General features: G+C 36.2%; 1 protein-coding gene across 1 annotated transcript in view; it reads left to right on the top strand.

Annotated features, from left to right (window-relative positions):
• Window positions 1-20301, top strand: part of SLC39A10 (solute carrier family 39 member 10) — a 64025-nt gene that overhangs the window by 38060 nt on the left and 5664 nt on the right. Inside the window, exons 4-9 of the mRNA XM_024733631.1 lie at window positions 245-414; window positions 2179-2367; window positions 6324-6444; window positions 7670-8038; window positions 9383-9463; window positions 17278-17468. Coding sequence (XP_024589399.1) covers window positions 245-414; window positions 2179-2367; window positions 6324-6444; window positions 7670-8038; window positions 9383-9463; window positions 17278-17468 — 1121 coding nt within the window. The remainder of the gene's footprint in view (window positions 1-244; window positions 415-2178; window positions 2368-6323; window positions 6445-7669; window positions 8039-9382; window positions 9464-17277; window positions 17469-20301) is intronic.

Genomic DNA, 20301 nt, shown 5'->3' with positions numbered 1-20301 from the left:
AAGATAACTATTTATAACTTGGTCTTAGTTTAATTCTTTTTTTAAGCATTCAAGTTGGTTATATAGTTGTTTGTTTTGTTTGTTTTTAAACACAGTAGTGCCAAAATATAAAATTTTCTTAAAAAGCATAGTCTAGGTAAGGTAATCAGTCTTCCATGACTCATTTATCCTATGTTTTTTCTTCTTTGGAGCGTTTTTGGTTTATATTGTCATACTAATGTTGACCATTACTTTCTTCCTACAGCGTGGATTTGTGGTATCATTTCTATCACTGTTATTAGCCTGCTTTCCTTGCTAGGAGTGATCTTGGTTCCCATCATTAACCAAGGATGCTTCAAATTTCTTCTCACATTCCTTGTTGCACTAGCTGTAGGAACAATGAGTGGAGATGCCCTTCTTCATCTACTGCCCCATGTAAGAAATCTTTTAAATCTTTTTAAGAAGTAAAAATATTTCAGCTAAAAGGATCCTTCATTTGCAAGCTGTAGCATACTAATCTAATATTTCTGTTGTTTTATTTGCTTATAGGATGAAGTATTTTTTCCATTTGTACAGTTTTAAATTAAGCAATATTAAAATAGATTGAATCATTAGATTTTAAAACAGCAACAAAAAACTGGTAGTGTCAGTTTTAACTTCACCTGTCACAGTGTATACATATCAAATCACCACAATGTAGACTTTAACTCTCTTACAATTTTATGTCAGTTATACCTCAGTAAAACTGAAATTTAAAAAATGCTCTTATTAGCAGTTCTGAAAGTGAATACTTGGACATCAATGAGTGTTTTATCTTTTTATCTTTATGGTGTATCAAGAAAGCCATTAGAAGAAAGGTATAAGGGGTTTTATGATGATGTACACATAGCCAGTGCTCCACAGGCATCTTTATTTGAGCAGGAATAGGCAGACATACTCAGTTAACAATTTTAGGCATTTAGCTCTTTACCCATGAGGCCATTTATCTTTTCACCTGGTGTGCCACTTGTGTTCTTCCATTTGGGAACACTTCTAATGATATGATCATAAGCCCACACTCCTAGTACCTTTACCTTGCTTATTAACCTTTTAAAATCTGTCACCAGTTAAGAGTGTTTGAGCCAGTATTACTGTCTTTCCTTCAAATTACAAAAACAACAGGGCTTTTTTCTTTTCCAAATGTAAAATTATAGGTTTGAATATTTTTTTACGTTCTCATCACCTCCCTTCGGGAGTATTTGGGAGACAGAATTGGATTTCTGTGTTGTGTGCACCTCTTCTCGCCTTCTGCACTCCTGGTTGAGAATTCCAGGTCTAGTATCTAGAACAGTGCATGGCATTGCCTTTAAAAAAAATTAATGTTAAGGCCGTGAATATGCATTTTTTGTTGTTGATTTATTATATATTATTTATTTCTTTCTCCCTTATTGCAACCCTTTGCCTGCCCTTTCTACCAGCCACCAGGCATAGCAACAGTCTGTTTCAGAACTGGGCCTAATAAATTAGAACAGTTGAAGTGCGAACAATGTTTAAGTGCTATTTAACTTTCTTTTTTCTTAAGAAGTGTTAATTAAATGAAGCTATTACCTTTTGTAATGGTCGTATCTTTGAGAGGTTTAGAAACCTCTTCTGTTGACCACTAGCAAATAGGGAAGGAATACAAACAAATGTTACAAGGAGGGAAAATACTGAAGACCAGTTCTCTAACTCTTACATTCTCTTAAGATAAAGATTTAAAATATAGAAAATTAAACACATGTTTAAGTATATTCTTTTGCTCATGTTCAGCAGTATATGCAGAGATAACATCTCATCACTTCTTTGAAATAATTTATAAGAGAAAAATATTTTAAAAATATAATCAGCTTAAGAGAAGGTTAAATTACTGAATATTAAGGCATATATCTGGGACATGTTCACTTCAGTTTATGAAGGACCCATCATTACCTCTTATCTTACTGCTGGTTTGATTCTTTTACTGTAGGATGTATCTTAAACCTGATAGGCATTTGAGTTTTTGGTCTTTGTTTTAGAGTTACCATGAAATGTAGTACTTTCCAGGCCACTGAGGATAGCAAAATTAAATGGAAGACTACTTATATTCAATTGAGATAATAGGGGATATTTTTTCTGGAGATTATATTCTCAAAATAGCATTTAAATTACTTGTTTAGAAGTTTTTCTTATTCTTATTAACAGTCTCAGGGTGGACATGATCACAGTCATCAACATGCACATGGGCATGGACATTCTCATGGACACGAATCTAAGAAGTTTCTAGAAGAATATGATGCTGTATTGAAAGGACTTGTTGCTCTAGGAGGCATTTACTTACTATTTATCATTGAACATTGCATTAGAATGTTTAAGCACTACAAACAGCAAAGGGTAAGTGTTTTTTAATTGTTTATTTTATTTTCTGAGGTAAAACTCAAAAACCATTGTTTTTGGGCCTTATGTTTTTTCTTAATCATGGTGTTGGTGTGTATTAAATATCATTTAATAGATTATCTTCAGAGGAAAAACTGACTTTGATCTTTGCCATTTTTTTGTCATTACGTTTGTTTTGGCATTTATAATCAAGATATAGGAGTCTCGGTTTCAGTCAATTTTGTGTTGCTTCTTATCTAATTGATTTAAATAGTCTGAAAAAGGTTATTGGCCAATTTATTCTTATTAAAAATGCAAAAATGTATAAATAGAAGCAAATCTCATTGGTCTTCATAGATAATATTTTCAAGTATAGGGGGCTTTCATTGCCATATCTTTTAATGAAAATGTTTTTGCACAACACATTTCTTTACCAGAAATGCCTTGCCAATGGTGTAAGCACTAGAGGTATGAAGAATTTAGATTCAGGGGGCTTTGTAGGAAGAAAATATAATGAAATGAAGGAAATGGTGATTCATCTCAAGAGTGACAAACACTTCAGAGATGATGCTTGGATTATTGAACTGTCTTTCATGTCACATTTATTAGAATAAGATAAATACCTAAAAGAATTTTTTCCCCAAGAAAGTAAGTTCAGGTATTACCATCCACTGTGATTTACACTCCTCCCTGTTCACATTGGTTCACATCTGTCTCTAAGGCTCTGTCTTGAATACATCTCTCACTTAACATGTTTGTGATATTAATGCTGATTGTCTTCAGTATAGTCTGTTTAAGTAAGGAAATCCAGAGGACACTTTTAGAAAGCTTTCCACAATAACGAGTTAGAAAATTTTTATATCTTGTTAGTTAACTACAAATATTCAAAAAAAAATTCTTCAAGAACACTGGATAGTCATTATCATAATATATACAGCCCACTCTTATGATAAAACTTTAATGCTGTTTTTATGGATATATTCTTGTTTGTGTATGTATGTGTTTTGTATATATCCCCTTGGGACAAAATATGGTATTCAGGGAGAGTGATTCTAGTTCTTGCCCAGCCACAGACTAGCTCTGAAACTATGACTCATTCATCATGATTACCAGTTGCTATCTAAATGCATGGGAAATAAATCCTACTTCTCATCTGTATTTTCATATCATATTCCAAGCAGTGTATTTAATTTTAATGGCCATATTTTAGTCAGGGCATCATATTTAATTGCTTCCAAAGGAGGGTTGATCAAGATGGTGCGCTCAGTGAAGTTTTATCTGAGGAATGCTCAAAGGAACTGGGAAGGATCAACTTAGAGAAACGTGAAAGAGATCTAACAGCATTTGGTTTGGGAAGGGCCATGTGGAAGGTCATGTGGATAGGTGAAGAATTGACGGTGGTGGGAGGGATGCCAGGGTGAGATTGGCTGGAGGGAAATGAGTCAGTGAAGGAGATTACTGCAGAATAATTTAGAAGAGAGGTACAGAGGGCTTGAGTCATGGCATAAGAAATTGGGAAGAGAAGATGATTAAGAGAATTATTTAAATGAGGGACTCAATAAGAAAACATTGATTAGATAAAGAATTTAAAGTCCCATCTCTGTGAATACCAAATTTAGAACACAAATACAAATTGCAAAGTATATAAGGAAGTTTTGGAATTACTGTGAAGCCCTAATTTTCTTCAATTGTGTGTACCTACTAACACTGAAGCAGCAAATATGAAGTATTTTAATGTGTACAAAATATTAGGGACTGTATAATTTACAGATAAGTATAAAATGTAGTGCTTCAAGAGATAGTCCTTCAAAATAAAGTGGTTTTATATTTTTTATAATTCAACCTTGATCTCATTTTGAACCTAGACTTACTGGCAAAATTAAACACATTTATTTTTATAAAGTAAAGTAATATAGAAGAATAGAGTCCCCAAAATATGGCAGGCTTTTGGAAATTTGAAATTGTGGGAAGTAAAAAACTGAAAGTAACACCATTTGCAGAGGGGTACTCTAAATGCAATAGTGAGGAATTCATCAAGTACATCAAAGAAAGGAGTCTAGGGAGATAAATAAGTACATCTCCTTATAATAAATAGGACAATAAGTAACTAAGATGAAAAAGTATATAGCATTTTTTGAAGAAAGGGAATTAGTGATACTTGAATAGAACAGACATTTGACTGTCTGTATAGAAGAATTGGAAGGAAGCTTTCAGAACATAAGTTAAATAATACACCAGATGCTGACTAGTTCAGCAAGTTGCGGCTTTGAGGGTAATGATTTGGCAAGTTTTTAGGAAAATGGACAATCAGAACCAAAGCAATTAAACAAAATCCCAGCTGATGTTTTCCTTTCTATGTCTGTCTCATTGACTTTCGTACTGTTGTTTGCTCCTCCTTCCTCTTTTTTTTTTCTTCTTTAACTCATGTTAAAACTGCTGTTTCTTTTCTTCTTTTTAGGATGTCTCCATATTATTTTCTTTTGAACATTTTCTATTCCCCCAGTTTCTGTTTTCTAATGCTATGAAGCAGATCAACCCAAAAAATAGCTTGTAACAACAACTTATTAGTTCTTTTAATTTTGTCAGGAATTTAGGCAGGATTCAGCTGGGCAGTTCTTTTGCTCCACTTGACATCAGCTAGAGTGATTCACTCAAACTCTGCTAATCTGGGTTGGCTAGGGCAGTGCAGAGCTGGAAAGGTCCAAGAATGCCTCACTCTGTGTCTGCATCTTGGTACTCCTCCACATGGCCTCTCTTCAGAGTCTAGACTGAGCTTCTTCGTAGCATAGTGGCCAGACTCCCTTAGCGAAAGCAAAAGGTGCCAGTCTTGTTTCAGACTAGGCCAGAACTGGCACAGCATCACTTCTGTTGTATTCTGTTGGTCAAAGCAAGTCAAAAGGCCTACTAAAATTTAGGGGCAAGGAATAGACTCCACCTCCTTATGGGTGGAGAAGAATGCTTACACAGGGAGGGAAGAAATTGATGATGGCCATCTTTGGAGACTCTGCTGCACATTCAACTAGCCACAAGAAGCCTACTTATGCAGCAGTTAGAAGACTTAAACATCTGAAACATAGCTCACAGCTTATAAGCAAAACCAACAAGGAAATGCTCTGCCAGTCAGTAAGGATCTTCCAGAGAACTTGATTTTTACTTTCATACTGTTCTAACATACTTGATTATTTGCTTTTTAAAATGAACATTGATTAAAAGTAGAAATTTAAGTTGGAAGAGTTGTTAGTGATAGACTGATGAGAAGAAACCAGACTATTAAGAGAGAATATAGGAAAATCCAAACTTAAACAATGAATTACAATAATTAGAATTTATTAGTAGAGGACAGCTTAAATGAGAAAGAAAACTTGTCTTGATTGCATAGCTGTTAAGTCAGTTAGTGCTAGGTCATTTTCATACATCACCTCATTTAATCCTTATAAGAATCTCATTTTCATATTATAGATGAGTATTTTTAGGTTTAATAAATTTAACAAACTTCTCTAAGTCTCATAGAGGTAAACTGTAAATTTAGGATTTTAAGTCAAGCTTGACTCTGTCTATTATGTCACATATGGGGAAAAGTGAGATTGTGTTAAACACAGAATGAAATTGAAAGGATTAAGCTTTCGTTTTTTGGAACTTCCCATTCCCACACACTATTAAATGAGAGCAATATTACATATATTTCACACATTTCATTCAGGTTGCATATAATAATACAGTACTATGTACCCTGTTCTTAACTTGAAAGTATGTGAATCGGACCTTTTAGTCGAGTATTCGAAAAAAAATAACATGCAAATTTAGTTGGATTTTTCATCTGGTAGACCCTTTGATTAACTTCTAAGAATTTTTTCTCACTCCTTTTCTAAATAATTTATAAAATTACCACCATTTATCCCCATAGATGTTAACAAGTGAATACTGTTGCTAATTGTGGCTGTAGATTCAATGCTAATACCAGATGTTTTTTTCAGGGGAAACAGAAATGGTTTATGAAGCAAAACACAGAAGAATCAGCTATTGGAAGGAAGCTTTCAGATCATAAGTTAAATAATACACCAGATGCTGACTGGCTTCAGCTCAAGCCTCTTGCCGGTAGACAATAGTTCTGACTAAAGAGAAACCTTTAAAAATTGAAACATTGCTTCTAAACTGTGCCTGAGTTGTTTGAAATTTCTTGTCTTTGTTGCTTCTCTAATACTAGTTTCTTTTATTTCCTTACATGTATCTTAACTGATTTTGTTAGTGTTTTCGTTATTTTCAGTGTTATTTATACTGGAATGTGGGACCAATTAATCATATTACAGGGCAAGGAACGCGTTGCACTTTTTACTTTACAGAAGAAAAAAATGAAATAGAACGGCTTTGGATTAGTGTTTTATTTCTTGGTAATGCAAAAATCTCCATGCCCTCCATATGTGATTGTTTTCATGTGAGAAAAGGAGAATTGGTCTTTGTACTTAAAGGAGAGTGGTCCCTGTACTTAAAATCTCTGCTTATCCATTCATCTACTGTGTTTCATGATAGATGTAATGAGGTAGCTTACAATTTTCAGGGAAATAATATTTAAACATAATTTTTCCCCTTTGTGAACTTGTGTTTCCCCTGAGTGTACTAAGGATTTTCTGCAGAAAAGGGAGAGCCTAGGCGCTAACTGTAGACTCTGCCCCAAAATACAATTTGGAAAGCATTAGAATCTTTGTCACATAATAAATAGCTTTTGTAAACTAGGTGAGAGGACAACCTTAATTAAAAAAAGAAAAAAGTATCAGTGTTATCACTTGTATGGGTTTTTGAGCTTCATTCTAGTAATGATCTAGAATTGATCTTGGTCAGATAGGTAGAGCACTAGAGGATGCAAGTGATTTAAATTTTGTCTTTTAAATGATAAGAGAAGGTTAGAGTGGGTAAACTTTGTTCTCTGAAAAATTATGGGCATATTTTGTTACCCTGTGAATGCTACAGTAACTTTCCACCCTTTTATTTTCATCAACTGTTGATGATGTGCGCCTTAAGTTTCACAGTATCTTCATGCATGCCAATTTATGTCCTCACTTCACCTGCTGTTTCAGTTCCCTTCCATTTACTTCATCTGGTTCATCTTTTGGACTCTCAAAACCCCAGTTTGTTTTGTGTGTGTGCACATGTGTATTTACTTATTTATTAGTTTGATTTGTTTTTTTATATTATTTAGGAATTTTAAAGACATTCACTTAGGAAATGTTCATTACATTACTGCTATTTTGCCTGGGTTTAAATTAAGCAAATATGCATTCATTTACTTGCTGATAAAGCATATCCTTTGCCATTATAAATATAGGAACTGATGACTCGGTTGTTTCTGAAGATCGACTTAATGAAACTGAACTGACAGATTTAGAAGGCCAACAAGAATCCCCTCCTAAAAATTATCTTTGTATAGAAGAGGAGAAAATCATGGCCCATTCTCAAAGTGATGGATTACATGCCATTCATGAGCATGATCTCCATGCTGCTGCACATAACCACCATGACGAGAGTAAAACTGTGCTGAGGAAGCATAATCATCAGTGGCACCACAAACATTCTCATCATTCACACGGTCCCTGTCATTCCGGATCAGATCTGAAAGAAACAGGAATCGCTAATATCGCTTGGATGGTGATCATGGGGGATGGCATCCACAACTTCAGTGATGGCTTAGCAATTGGTAAGTAGGCTTGAAACTTGGGTTATAATTTGTTATTCCTTAAGACCATTTTCCTTCTTCCACTGTTTTAGTACTGTCTTGGAGCTTAACAAATATATTATTATATATTATTCCGTCATTTGGCTTTTCCAAAGGCTATGTTAGTATTTTTGATAAGTTTATTTGGGGGCATAAAGGTATAATTTCAGTGGGTTTTTCTTTGAACATATAAACAAATTCCACAGTGTACTTCTTTGATACCTTGATTTCTTACTGAAGGCATAGTTACCATATTGAAGAAGCTACCTTAACATATTTTCAATACATTTATATGTCTCTGATTGAGAACAAATGAATTTCAATCTTGGGTTTAAAAATTCTTTTACATTTGAAAAAGTGAAGAAAAATTTTACAATAGTAAAAATCCATTATATCAAATTCAAACATCATATTAGAATCTTGATAATATATACTGATGTTACCAGTTTAGGAGAACATTAAATGTGATCAATACATAATTTTCTTTGAGATCCAGACTCTATTAAATAATCATTCAGAAGTAGGCCTTGGTTTCTTTCAAAAGAGACCATATTTTTGAAGCCACAGTGGCTGTCAGTGTTAAAGAGTAAAGAATTTTACTAGTAGCATCAGATGCATTTGTGCCTCTGATTTCAGTATTCAGGACCATCAGACAAATAATAATTTATGCCATTTATGCTCTAGACCTAGAAAAGTTTGGATAAGGATACTAGGCATTTAAATATCTATAAATATTAGTATGCGAGAGCAAGTGCAATTATAGACTTACATGACTTAAGATTGAGGGTTTCACACTACCAGTCAGGGACTGAAACACTAAAAACTGTTACTACTCCGAAGCTATTAGTGAATTAGAAGGTTACACAAATAGAGAATTTAATTCAGTAGGGAATGTTTCTTTCATTGAGTAGCTCTTTCTCTGGTTGTCACATACCTATTGCACTTCACTCAGTGTATGTTCAAAAGCTATAGTGTGTGAGATTACTGAGTCACTCATACATTATGAAATTAATTTAGATAGGCAAAAGAGAATGCAGCTGTCATTATGAATGAAAATAGAAAAACAGGGCTTCCCTGGCGGCGCAGTGGTTGAGAGTCTGCCTGCCGATGCAGGGGACACGGGTTCGTGCCCCGGTCTGGGAAGATCCCACATGCCGCGGAGCGGCTGGGCCCGTGAGCCATGGCCGCTGAGCCTGCGCGTCCGGAGCCTGTGCTCCGCAATGGGAGAGGCCACAACAGTGAGAGGCCCGAAAAGAAAAGAAAGAAAAACAAAAGATCAGTAAATGTCACTTGAATTTTTTTCTCCCCTCCACCCTCCCACCTCAGGAGCAGCTTTCAGTGCTGGACTGACGGGCGGAATCAGTACTTCTATAGCTGTCTTCTGTCATGAACTGCCACATGAATTAGGTAACATGACCTTAAAATTTTTACCAGATTTCATGAAATGCAAGACTTAATCTAAATGCATCTAAATTTTAGAGATGTTAAAGCGTAAAAATGGCTGATGGCAAGTATACAGTATCATCATTCTCTTGTTTATTGTATAATTTTTGTTAATTTGCTTCTAAAAAATGTGTATTGTTTTATATGTATTTTTATTTTATGTAAAGAGTATTATGTTATAGCCCACTCTGTTTCTTATCTTATTTACTAATCATTACGTTTTTAAACTCCAAGCAGGTTACCAGCAGGTTACCATGAGTTAATCTAATATGTTGTTTCTGCCCAGTACTCAGAGGTGTACATTTACCACATTTTTACGTATTTAGCACCTAGTATTGGACACACCACCTGTTCTTTAATTTCCTGCCACCACAGATAATGGTGCATTGAACATTGGTAGACTTGGTGCTTAGAGACCCTTGTGAGAACATCTTTTGGGGTATATACCTGGGAACAGAATTGATGGGTCCTAAGATATGCATGCCTAAGAGTACCATATCACTATCCAGAGTAGCTGAACTAGTGTCCTCTCTACCAGCAATAACTGAGAGTTCCTATGTTTCCACATCCCTGGTAACACTTGGCATTAACTTTCTAATTTTTGCCAATTTATAAGGTGTACAGTGATATTTCTCTGTTGTTTTAGTGGGCATTTATTGATCTAGCAATGGTTTTTTAGTTTCTCTTCTTGTGTTTTGGTTTCCTTCTATAAATTGAAAAATGGAAGAAAAAAATGTGTACATTCACATAGAAAATATCTGAGGGATGTGAGATGATGTTAATTTGAAAGAAAAAAAAATACATCTTTTCAGTATCCAAGGAATTTCTTCATGTGCCCTTTCTAACTTAAGATTTTTCTTGAATTTATCAGCCTGTGAGACATCTATCATATCATTTGACTGTCTTGATTGGCAGTACACTTATTTGCTCCCTTTGAATAGAATTAATTCATATAATTTTCTTAGAAAGTTACCAACTGCTCACATAAAGCAAAAAAATCTCTTAGTGCTTATTTGGTGCTGATTCTTTAGGGCTTGATTCCTTATAGTTTTGTTTACCTTGTCAACCTTGGACATGCAGTCATATATCTTGCTTATGCCACATAATCCTTTACCCAGACCCTTCATTGTCTTTTGCTTGGGCAGTTTACATAGTGAACGTTTATATCTCTGGTTTCATTCTGTTCCAGTGTGTCTTTTATACCTATTGCCAGATATATCTTCTTGCCATGTGACTGTGTTATTATGTGACTAGATGTGACTTGCTTATTTAATCAAAATCTTTCAGTCCCCTTTCCTTATATATAAAGCAAAAGCTGAGATTCATTAGTTCTACTCTCAATGACCTTCACATCTGCTTCTACCTACCTTTCCCGCCTCACTCACTGTACTTGCTGTTTTCCACTTCACCCAAACACAGTTCACCAAACATGCACTCTGGGTGCCTGAACCTGTTTCTCTGCTTATTCCCTCCTCCTAATTGGCTTGTCCTACTAGCTCTATCTAGTATAGCATGTTAAGAGTCTTTTTTCCTGTAACTTCAGTACAGTCCTCCGGTACCCCATGCCTCGGGATTACTATTTCCTCTAAACTTTATCACTTACTTTCTCTAGGTCCTTCTTTTGGTGCTTAATGTATTTCCATTTTAGATGGAAATATACTAAGCACCAAATAGATGTCCTGCTTCTTACAATGTAGGTTCTTTTGTGCAGATACTGTATTTCACACCCTTCTCTAATTACTTTCCTATGTTAGTAAGAGAATGATATGTCAAATACTTCCTTGCACTTCCATAGCAACACAAATCAAGACTTGTCAGTTTTTATATATGAGAAACATTGCCTAATAGTTTTAACCTTTCTTTCTTTTTTTTTTTTTTTGGTCACACACACATCCACAGTATGCTAGGGAAACCTTCAACTTCCTTCCTACCCACCCACTACCCCCTAAAAGTAGTATGTCAGGCCACTTCATGATTAAGTGTGGTTATACTGAATTGCCCTTACCCCCCATGATCCACTTCAGCACAGAACTGGTAGCAGAGAGTTTGGGAATGAGGGATGGTTGCCTTCCTGGCACTTACTCCTTTTTTTTTCCTATTGTTTCTTATTGAGGGAGTGACACACAACAATAGCCACATGTAAAACAAATGCAATACGTATCTTATTGGCTAGGTAAGTGCTTGCTTGATACCCAGTGCAGAGCTCTGGTGAAAGCTTGAGCCAGGACACCTCAGTGAAATATTGAGACCCAAATCTTTATTTGTTTTACCCCACAAACCAGAGATTAAGGTGTTACTGTTGCTGTGAAAGGAAATACCAATCCAAAGTATACATCTGCTTTGCCAGAAGGAGAGGAGTGAGACATTATGAGAATGTACATTTTTCCCCAATGCCTTGTGCTAAATTGACATAAACTGCCCCATATTCTAGTTGCCTGAGCTGCTAGGGAAGAAAGATCATAAAGAAATAACTCAGCTTCCTCCTCTGGAGGTGACAGAAAAGGCTTCGGCTTTTTTATCCATCAACAAGGTGGAAGTGGTCTAAAGGAAGTTTTAAAAAATGCTCATGTGGGCTTCCCTGGCGGCGCAGTGGTTGAGAGTCCGCCTGCCGATGCAGGGGACCACGGGTTCGTGCCCCGGTCCGGGAGGATCCCACATGCCGCGGAGCCGCTGGGCCCGTGGGCCATGGCCGCTGAGCCTGTGCTCCGCAACGGGAGAGGCCACAGCAGCGAGAGGCCCGCGTACCGCAAAAAAAAAAAAAAAAAGCTCATGGAGCCTAATTTTTGCCTTTAAGGCATAGTAATGGAAGTACTTTGGTAAAATAGGGCCAGATATATGCCTCTGCTCTGATTAGATTATCTACTCTTACTCGCTTGGGGAGGAATAGAATATAGAGACAGACATAGAAGCTTCTTAGTTCGAATTCCCAGGCAAGGGAAAAATCAGTCCCCTGGAGGCTGAGAAAGATGCATGGCAGGTGGATAGCGACAAGTCCTCTTCTCACTTAATAGGTTAAGATGTTGGCAAAGCAGCACAATACGTCACATTCCAGGATAATTTATTTAATATAAAACCTGTTTTGCCCTAGCTAAATTTTTTATTATGAATTCTTAAAACTAATCTGAGATTTCTATACTAAAGTCGTACCCTAAGGGGGAAAACATGTGCAGTTGACCCTTGAACAACATGGGTTTGAACTGTACAGGTCACTTATATGCAGATTTTTTCTATAGTAAATACTACGGTACTACACGATCTGCAGTTGGTCTGCACGTGTGGAATTGAGGATATGGAGGGCTGACTGTAAGTTATATGCAGCTTTTCGACTGGGGCCCTGCGTTGTTCAGGGGTCACTTATGTTGAAATTACATTGTAGTACCTTGGAGATCCTGATCCGCAGTCCAGTCAGTAATTCCAAGATTTGATGTTCCTCTTCTGAACAGATTGCTGTTTCCCTAATGGTGTTCCAGGTAGGGTTTTTTTTGTGTGTGTTTAGGAATGTGATATGAAAAACCGTGTGTACTTTTAAACCTTAAAACAATATAGGGAGGTTCACTCTGAGGTGTGCAGAAATTGAAACCATCTGAAGAAATAGAGAACCCATATCTCTCATTTCATGTTTGCTGCGGGGTGTGGTAATGGATGAAATTACCTGATTTATTACTACTCTTTCTTCTATTTTTGCCAAACTTATATAGCTGAATTTAAGCAAGTTGCAATATTATTTTGTTGCATTCTCTCCACTTTTTTCCACCCTTTCAGTAAGGAGCTGTATTTGAAACATTTGAAAAATAATTTGTAAGAAAACCTGTATAAGAATGTATAAAGGGGAAGTGAGGTTGAGGATAATCCAGAAGGGCAGATGATCCAAACTCTCTTCTTGACATTGAGTAATGTTTCAACTTCAAGGAAATAACATTTTGATAAATAAATGTAGCTATGTTATTAAGACTTCGCTTAGAGAGGCTATCTGTAATGCTGTCCATTTTTTCCTTTCCTCTCGTGTGTACTGAGTTAAATAGAAATTAAAAATAAGATACTCATAATGTGCCGAATTGTCCAGGAAAAACTGAACATTCACTGTTTAGATTTATACATGTGTATACATGCATTATTTAAGACAAAAAGAACCTTAAAATACTTTTAAAAATCTCAAGAGTTGATATTAACAGATACTGACATAATTATAACATTGGATCACATTAACAGCTTTGGCAGACACACCTCATTCTCTGTGCCAATGATATCCTTTGTCAGCAGAAAGGAAAGAATATTGACTTAGCAAAAGATGAACAGATTTGCTTATTCAGTGTAAATTCCAACTGTGGATATTCCTTTTGATTTATTTTTCAAATGTTTATACAGGTTCTTACTGAGAAGGGAAGGGTAGAAAAATATGCAGATAACTTTGAGGAATTATAACCTGAGGTAGGACTAGGACAAAGATAGATTTTTAAATGAAATAATTCATCTTGATACAAAACATCATATAAAAGTCATTTATATGCTAGCAATGAACAATCAGAAATTGAAATTTTTAAATAGTACTGTTTACAGTAACACCAAAAAACACAAACTACTTTGGTTAAATCTAACAAAATTACATAGAATCTGTATGCTGAAAACTACAATTTGCCAACAAAAGAAGTCAAAGGAAACCTAAATGAAGATCTATTATAGGTTTATGGACCAGAAGACTCAGTATTTTTAATATACTAATTCTCTATATAGATTCATTACATTCCCAGTTAAAATCCCAGCAGGCTTTTTTGGAGATAAATGAGTTTTTTCCAAAAGTTTTTATGGAAAGGGAAAGGAATGGCCAGAAGAATTTTGAAAATGTACACCAAAGTTGAATTTAAGACTTACTGTAAATCCACAATAATCAAAACAATTTATATTGGTTACAGAATAGGCACATAAATCAGTGGAACAGAGTATAGAATCCAAGAAAAATGCAAAGGAAATTCCATGTAGAAAGAATTGTTTGTTCAACAAATGTTGCTGCCATAATTGGATGTCTACTTGCAAAAAAAATCCTCCCACCACAGACAAAAATTAACTCAAAATGGATCATTGATCTAAACGAAGAAAATTTAAATATAAAAGACTTTTAGAAGAAAACATAGGAGAAAATCTTTGTGTTTTTTTGGATTAGGCAGGTTGTTCTTAGATACAATACCAAAAGCATGCTCCACTAAGGAAAAAAGTAAGAAAGTGGACTTCATAAAAAGTAAAAACTGCACAAAAGACATTAAACGAATGAAGAGACAAGCCACAGTCTGGGAATAAGTATTTGGAAAATATTTATCTGACAAAAATTTGGAAAATATTTATCTGACAAAAAACTTAGGATTTTTAAAGAAAACCAACAATTTTTAAGGAAAACCAACAATTCAACAACAACAAAAAATGGGTAAAAGACTTGAACAGGCATTTCAGTAAAGAAGTTGTACCGATAACAGATAAACAAATGAGAATTCAGGTACTGGATTTGTCATCGTGGGCTGAAGAGGGTGGGGAGCAACCAGAACTCTCATAAGTTGCTGCCAGAAACCCCACTCCTAGGTATCTACATGCAAGAGATGAAGACTTTCGCTGACACAAAAATCTATTTATGAATGTATATAGTGGCTTTCTTCATAATTGCCCCAAATTGGAAACAACCTAAACGTCTTGAAGCTGCTGAATGGGTAAACAAGCTATTGTTCATCTTTGGGATATCACTTAGCAGTAAAAAGCAGTGGTTTTCTGATATAAATTGTAACATGGATGAATCTTACACACATCATGCTAAGTGAAAAAAATGCAGACTCAAAGGACTACATACTGTATGAATCAATTTATATGATGTTCTGGGAAAGGCAAGACTGTAGGGACACAAAGCAGATCAACGATTGCCTAGGACTGAGGGGCCTGAGGAAATTTGCGGGGGCAGGGGCAGGTCATGATGAAATAGTTCTGTAGTTTGATGGCGGTTATGGTTACATGGTATGTACTTTTGTCAAACCTCATAGAACACAAGGTCAAAAAAGGGGGGAATTGTGTATGTAAGTTACACCTTAATTTTTTAAAGTATTAACTAAATAATTCATCTTGAATCTTGACTAGTTAATTCATGCTGTTTGGTTGTTATTCAGGGATGAAAGCAATCATCTTCCTACGCAGTAATATCAGGGAAGGCATCAGAATTGATAGAGTTTTACCTGTGATATTTGGTTCATTGAGTATTCAGTAATGCTCCTTTTAAAATCCTATTTTGAAATTACAAAAGGAAACACTGTATTTTATAACCTAAAAGACACTTCTGTAGTCTCATTTTGTATTACCTAATTGCCTGCTTAATGAAATTGTCCCTTTAATACAACTGATGGGTGAATTATTAAAAATATGGTGAGGAAATTTGCAGAGGAAGAAGTTAGGGAACTCTTTCCTTAGAGGAGGCCGAGGAAGAAAGGCCAGAGGAACTTAAAACTCTAGGGGAGAGAAGTGGTAAAAGCTGACATTGAATCCAAGTCTCACCAGGAGAATTAAGTATTTAGGATCAGAGGGAAAAGATGTAGGAAGAATAGTATTAGATGGAAAACTGGAGAATGGCAGTTTAGAAGCCATTGGTAGATAATCTCCTTAGGTGTATTATCTTAACTTTCCCAAATAATGTTGCAGGATGGAGTTTGTAGCAATTCATTGAAACATGGAAAATAATGCCTTGCACTGATTTCTTTGCTGTTAACTTCTGCTTCTCTGTTGTAAATGAGAACCTTGTAATGATAACTTAAAAAAAAAACAACCCAGATCATGTACTTTTAGTCATGTAAGATCCCTTCTTAGGGGAAAGAAACAAGCCCCTGCCCCCCACCTCAGTATTCTATATATTACCTTGCATATACTGAATGTTCAGTAATTGATTGGACATTGGCATATTTAGTAACAAAAGTTAAAAAAAATTGTTATAATTAGTAAAACTATTGCTTTTGACCCTTTAGCTTAAAGACTATTAGTTCTAGCAGCATTTTGCCCTTCTAGTAATGTCTCTCTAAACAATATTTAATCCTTTCTTTACCTAGTGTTCCAGCTTTAGCTTTAGAAAAGTCTCTTTATTCTTTTTTTACATTTTTAGGATTTTCAGAATTAAGATTTAATTTTTCTTTTGGAATAAATAAAACATAAACAGTATACAGTCTGTTACCTCTGTTCTTTCTTAGCCCATTTCCCTTTGAAAAAAGGGCAGAGATCAGAGCAGAAAGCTCTATTTGCCACTCACGAAAAGAGCAGTGGTGAAGTTCCTTTTTTTCTTATGTTTTTCTTGTGTTTTTTAAAGTTTTCATTTCACGTTATCCAGTAAAATTGACCTTGCTTGTTGATGTACAGTTCTTTGAATTTTAACATGTATATAGATTTGTGTCAGCGCTGCCCACCATCAAGGGTAACAGTTCCATCACCTCAACAAACCCCCTCATGCGATCCCTTTATAGTCACATCCCTTTTCTGTCCTTGCCCCTTGATGACCACTGAGTGTTCTCCATCACTATAGGTTTATCTTTTTCAGAATATCATATAAATGGAATCATGTATAACCTTTCAGACTATCTTTCAGCATCATGCCTTTGAGATTCACCCAAGTTTTTGTATGTATTAAGGTTTAAGTAAAAAGTGAAATTTCATTATAAAGCTATATCTTTTTTATGTCATTCTTAATTTTGTTTTTTATTGGAGTTTTCCTGCATTTGTGTGTAAAATCCTGTGGTTTTAAAACTCACATTATGTCTTAACTGCAGGTGATTTTGCAGTTCTTCTTAAAGCAGGCATGACTGTAAAGCAAGCAATTGTATACAACCTCCTCTCTGCCATGATGGCTTACGTAGGCATGCTCATAGGCACAGCTGTTGGTCAGTATGCCAATAACATCACACTTTGGATCTTTGCCATCACTGCAGGCATGTTCCTCTACGTAGCCTTGGTGGATATGGTAAGACGGCTTATTTTATATTTTTGTTGTTACACTAAATCTAAATAGAATGCAACGTCCAAAAATGGAAGAAATCTGGATGTAGTTTGAAAGACTAATAAATATAACCCATTTTAAAGACATGTGATATCTTAAATAAAGAAAAGACATTTAGGGCTTCCCTGGTGGTGCAGTGGTTGAGAGTCCGCCTGCCGATGCAAGGGACACGAGTTCGTGCCCCGGTCCGGGAAGATCCCACATGCCGCGGAGCGGCTGGGCCCGTGAACCATGGCCGCTGAGCCTGCGCGTCCGGAGCCTGTGCTCCACAACGGGAGAGGCCACAACAGTGAGAGGCCTGCGTACCACACACACACACACACAAAAAGATAAAATTACAGAATTATTATACTACTTTGAAGGTTTTGTAATATTGGGGTGTAAATGTTTTTTTGTTGTTAACAAAGTGATTCTTCGAGCTTGCTTTATAGCAAACAAGAAGGAAATACTATACCTCTTAGGTAAGCCAGTCTTCTGCAGGAAATGATGTATATTCCAAGGGATTTATGTAATTTCCCTTATTTCTAACTTCAGTTTAAAGTTAATAAATCTAAACACTAACAATTAATTTTACTTTAATATCCTAAATATGTTAGGCAGTGCGTTTGCAGAACTAACAATTGGTTACTTTCTGTTTTTAACTAGATATTGTATTCACTTTTCTTTCTGGTGGGATCTGTTAGATAGTCTCATATCAAATTATATAACCTAAATTTTTAATGACTATTTATTATAGAAAGTTTAGAAAATAAGAAAAAATAAAAATTATTTATATTTTGTACCTAGAGGCAGCCATTTCCCCCCCCTCTCCGTAGGCCTCTAATACCTCATTTATTGTCCTCACGCTCAGCTGATGACCTTGCTTCCTATTTCATGGAGAACACCGAAGCCACCAAGACCAGCTCCAACCAGCTCTCTCATCACCGTTTCTACTCATTTCCCTGTATCGATGCCTGTTTAACGTCGTTCTTTTTACTATGAAGAAATGTTTATGTTCCTAGCTAGAGCCAGCTCCTTCAGACTGTTCCCTAGACCTTATCTATCCCCTCTCTCACTAACTCCCTTAAATTTCCCCCTCTTTTTCCTGCATCATTTGTTTTTCCCTCTCTGCTGGATCATTTCTATCATCGTATAAACCTCGTTACTTTTCCCATCTTAAAACGGTAGGGGAAAAGGATCTTTTTAAAATCCAGTTTCAGTTTTAGCTACCACCCTATTTATTACTCTCCTTCCCTGTTATAGCAAATCACCCGCTCTTGTTTTTTAATTCTCTTCTCTCATGAGTCTAGCTCATCAGGTTTTCTCCCTGACCGCTCTGCCATGTTACTTTGTCAGCTCTACCACTGACCACGACGTTATTGCTCAGTCCACTGGTCACTTACCCTGTCCATCTTCATTTCCCTTGTCCTAACAGCAGCATTTGGCTGTTGATCATTCTCTTCTCTTTGGGATGCCTCCTGGTCCGTTGGCTTCTGTACCACCACCATTTCCTGGCTTCCCACCTTTCTAGCTTTCTTAGTCTTTTGCTGGATCTTCTTCTCTTCCCTTACCTCTGAATGTTGGTGAAAGGCCTCTAAGTAATCTTACCTACTTATGGCTTTAAATAGTTATTGGCTGATAATTCCTAAGTTCACATCTTTAGCCCAGGCCTTTTCCTTAACTCCAGATTAGCCTGTCTACCTGCTTACCTGAATATCTAGAAGGTGTTGCCAACTTAATATGTTCAGAAACTAGCTCTTGATATTTGCCAACCCTGCTCCTTGCACCAGCACCACCTATAGAATCCCACATCTATTAATAATAACTTTATTCTTCTGGTTGCGCAGATCAAAACCCTGAGTATCATTCTTTGGCTCCCCTCTTTCTGTCCTTCCCACATCTGCTGAGGGCTCCCATCTCCTCATCACCTCCACTCCACTCTCACTCCAGCCACCATCATCTTTCTCTTTCTAACTGTTCTCCCTGCTTCTGCCCTTGCCCTGTCCACCACACTCTATATCTACAACGCACCTTGGGAGATTTTTTTGTGTGTGATCCTTGTAAGATTAGATCATGTCACTTGTGAGCTTCAGATCCCTCCATGGTTTTCCATCTCATTCAGAGTAGAAGCACAAAGTTCTTCTTTTGACCTTCAGGGTTTTTAATCCTCCTGAGCATTACTTCTCCCTTTCCATCCCTAACTAACTTTCCTAACCTTACCTCACCTCCTCTCCTGCTCCTCTACGAGGCACACTGTGCCTCAGGCCCTGGTTCCTGCTGGTCACTCCTGTGGGATATCTCGCAGACATTCTCCTGGCTAGCTCCCTCACTTCTTGAGGCATCCTATCTAAAATGTCAGTCTCTGCACCGACATTTCACATCCTCTATTCCTACTTTACTTTTCTTTCCTTTGCACTTGTATCTCAATCTACTAATAACACATTAAACGTTTATTGAGCTCATTGTGTGTCCCACTATGATATCAGTTCTGGGAAGGCAGGCGTTTTTGTCATATTTCATTTACTGCTGGAGATGTACTTCATAATTAGTTGAATAAAGAATGAATGAGCTAATTCTTACATTAGAGAGCTAAAAGTGTAAAAAGAACCAGAGAGTCATTACAGTAAGGATTTATATTCTAATGAAGAAGAAAAGCAGCCATTAATTATAATTCTTTGGATACGTGTTATGATAGAGTGGTGCAACGTGTTTGTGGAACTACAGAGGGAGGCTGGCTAAAAAATTGGGTAATAAAATTAGGGAAGTTTTTCTGGAATAGGAAATTTGAGCCAAGTCTTAAAGAAGGTAAAAGAGTTCA

The sequence above is a fragment of the Neophocaena asiaeorientalis genome, unplaced genomic scaffold (genome assembly GCF_003031525.2).
Source record: "Neophocaena asiaeorientalis asiaeorientalis breed wild unplaced genomic scaffold, Neophocaena_asiaeorientalis_V1.1 scaffold24, whole genome shotgun sequence".
Lineage (NCBI taxonomy): Eukaryota > Metazoa > Chordata > Mammalia > Artiodactyla > Phocoenidae > Neophocaena > Neophocaena asiaeorientalis.
This window is presented reverse-complemented; position numbering and strand designations above follow the sequence as displayed.